At 30.5% G+C, this 3,073-nt stretch overlaps 1 protein-coding gene across 1 annotated transcript in view; it reads left to right on the plus strand.

The window, feature by feature from the left end:
* The window catches only part of LOC106466095 (sodium-coupled monocarboxylate transporter 1-like), a 24,252-nt gene extending 22,026 nt beyond the window's left edge, over window positions 1-2,226 (plus strand). Inside the window, exons 12-13 of the mRNA XM_022394645.1 lie at window positions 1,216-1,316; window positions 2,093-2,226. Of these exons, the coding sequence (XP_022250353.1) occupies window positions 1,216-1,316; window positions 2,093-2,226 (235 nt within the window). The remainder of the gene's footprint in view (window positions 1-1,215; window positions 1,317-2,092) is intronic.
* Window positions 2,227-3,073: the final 847 nt, after the last annotated feature.

The following is a 3,073-nucleotide window of genomic DNA, read 5'->3' on the forward strand; positions in this document are numbered from 1 at the left end:
AATATCCAGTTCTATTACCAATATCCACAGCTGCATCACATCAGTTTCATGATATTATTTTTAGTATGAATAAATTTAAACAAGAAGCCCCTTCCTTCCATTTTTATATCTCATCTTTAATAAGCCCGACCAGAACATATTAAATGAAGTGTGGCGATTCCATTTTGAGAACTAGAGAGTGTAATAATAACATTTCTATCGTCTCTTTAGTTTCATCATTTTCTTAGGTTGAGGAACATTTTACAAATCCTTAAACAGAATTTGAAAAAGAAAAAACGAAAATTGCGGAAGCGTAGGTGCCTATCGTATCTGCGGTTTGAATTATCATGTTAGAGTCATAATATCCTCCAGATATTGGTGTCTTCTGGTTGGATATGAGATGCATAGGCTTAATTGCCACACCCCATATCTGTGGCCTAAAGAACAGTATTATGTAAATATGTGTTTTTCTGGTCGAAAAAGAGAGAAAAATGGAGTGTGTTTTTATTTAAGACACTGTAAGCTATATATTTCATAATCGCCATTACTCTCACATACACCATCAAAACTAACTTCATTAATTTACGCCCAAGATTACCAGAATGCAGATAATATAACACAGATCCTCCTTTTAAGTGTGATAGATCCTGAGTATGTTTATCAATCTGGCGTATTGTAATAATTGGCATACTGGTTCATAATTATTGTGAAATTGCAGTTAGAAATCTAAATAAATATTATTCAGGACTAGCATAGATCTACAAAATATTTGCGTTCAAATTAGTATCATTATTACAACAACACTTCCTCAAATACAAGATTTCTAGAATAAAACAAATTAATTCTAATCGCAGACACTAAAATCTGTAACTCCACTAGTCTTAGGCCTAACTTTAGTTAAGCCTTTATTAAATTACGGCTTATATTCGATAAAAAAGATAAATTAACACTGAAACTTGTGTACGCTTTTTGCTTTAGTTTAGTTAGGACTAAACTTTACCATACTTAATACTATCAATAAATAAACTCGTTAGGTCGTAGAATAATATTTTGTTTGACCTCTTTAAAAACTTTGATACGCTTTTAATGTGTCTACCGAAGTATATTTACATCTGGTTTTTGTTTACACCCGATGAAATGAAGTAAAGCGCGCACGCGCATTTAGATAGTAAGGTGCGCACGCATTTTCAGGACAGACAAAATGTAAGTATTATAATAATTTTTTACTTCATTTAGTGAAAACATTCTAGTCATCTATCGACTGTCGTACGTATGGTTCACCATCATAAGTATCTTCTTTGTGCTGTTCTCGGGGATTATTATTAGCTTACTAACAGGTATGATTTTAGCTTTTGAAGCTTAGGTCTTTTTTAAATTGTTGTTACGTATCTGCTTGTTTGTTAATTTCCGGTATCAATTCTTTTCGAGGAACTTCAGTGATACAAGTCCTTTTTTAATTGAACCAGTTTATTCTCGATACAAACTTTTATTATACAGTAATTCCACAGTCAGTACGTTTTTCGTCACTTTAAACTTAACAACTTTTATAATATACGCTATAAATCACAGTGATTCGTAATCCAACTCAGTAACTTGCTTTATTTATGCCAAATCAACTTAGAAGAAAAAATGTGTTTGAAGTGTTATTTGTTTAAATAAATTTTTATAATATACGTGGTAAGATATTATTTAATAATGTAAATTTAAAGTTCCCTGCATTATTAGCAGTATGTTAAAAGATGTTGGGTATGATTAAATTTATGTTATCTCTCTATCTCTCTTAAAATTAAAATTTCTTAATAAAAAAATCCAGCTACGAAACCCATTAGAAAATAAATCATTTCATATTTAGGATTATATGTGTTTAGCATATGAATTTTACTTTTTTTCATTTTTTAATTACCAAAAATATATCTATATACAAATTATAGGGAATAATCATAGTTTTACTTTTTTGTAGGTTTACTGATCAGACATATTTCCCAACATGCTAACACGGTTAATCAACAATTTTATTTATATATTATATATTGAAATATATATATAACTCATTTAAATACTAAACTGTGGAGTTTTATGATTTCATAGCACCTTATTATTTTTACAACTACAGGAAAAAGTGACCCTGGGTGTATGGATCCAAAGTTGATAACTCCAGTGTTTGATACGTTTTGCCGATGGCTTCCTCCTTCAGTATTAAGCAAACTAGGCCTACCTGTTGGGCATAAGATGTCTAATGTTGGATGAGAGTTCACTATTTAAAAACCATGATTCAAATAAAAGAAGCAAAAACTGTTGATTATTAAGATTTTTTACTTACATTAATCTATAAATCACTTTACACAAAATAATAGATTTTAATTCCATATTTTTATTTAAGCCTAAGTATCTTTTGTTCAGTAATTATTACTTGCTTCTGTAGAGCAAAACACTTTTCAAATAATTTTATTGAAGATAATATTACTATTTTAATACTCAATTGAAACAGATCTTATATGCAAGAAAATCTGCCTTTGTACAGGTGAGATTTAAAATTTATCTTTCTGTCTAGACATCCATGCAAAATTTAAATACTAGTCCATTTTTGTATTAGTTCATATCTGGATCGAGAACTCCAAACGCAGACCGATTTTCTTATGTGAAGAACATCTTGGATGTTAGGAATACCATAAATTAGAAAATTTAGTGTAGTAGGCAGGTTTTTTTGTTAGAGGTGTATGTTGGTAAATACTATTTGTTTTTGCTCTGTGTTTGAGCTGAAGAACGTTTTTGCTTCTACTGAGAACATAGTCTGACCAACCAGTATCTAGAAGAGATTTTGAGAACAGATCACATTAAAACAGCGATGAAAAGCTCGTTGCTAAATCTTGAGTATTTACCCCTGCTTCAGAAATATTACATATTGTTTAACCAACAACATTACAACACATGCCTAAGACTCCCCCTGAACATGTGAAAAAGTATTCAATAAGGAACTTTACCCAAGCACACTCAGTTATTGGGATGGAACACAATCCCTCGGGCTTGGGATGGATAAAAAAAAAATGAACGAACTCTTCAGATTATCAATCCTTGAAAAAAATGTTAAGATGAA

The sequence above is a fragment of the Limulus polyphemus genome, unplaced genomic scaffold (assembly GCF_000517525.1).
Source record: "Limulus polyphemus unplaced genomic scaffold, Limulus_polyphemus-2.1.2 Scaffold72, whole genome shotgun sequence".
In the NCBI taxonomy this organism is placed as follows: Eukaryota; Metazoa; Arthropoda; class Merostomata; order Xiphosura; family Limulidae; genus Limulus; species Limulus polyphemus.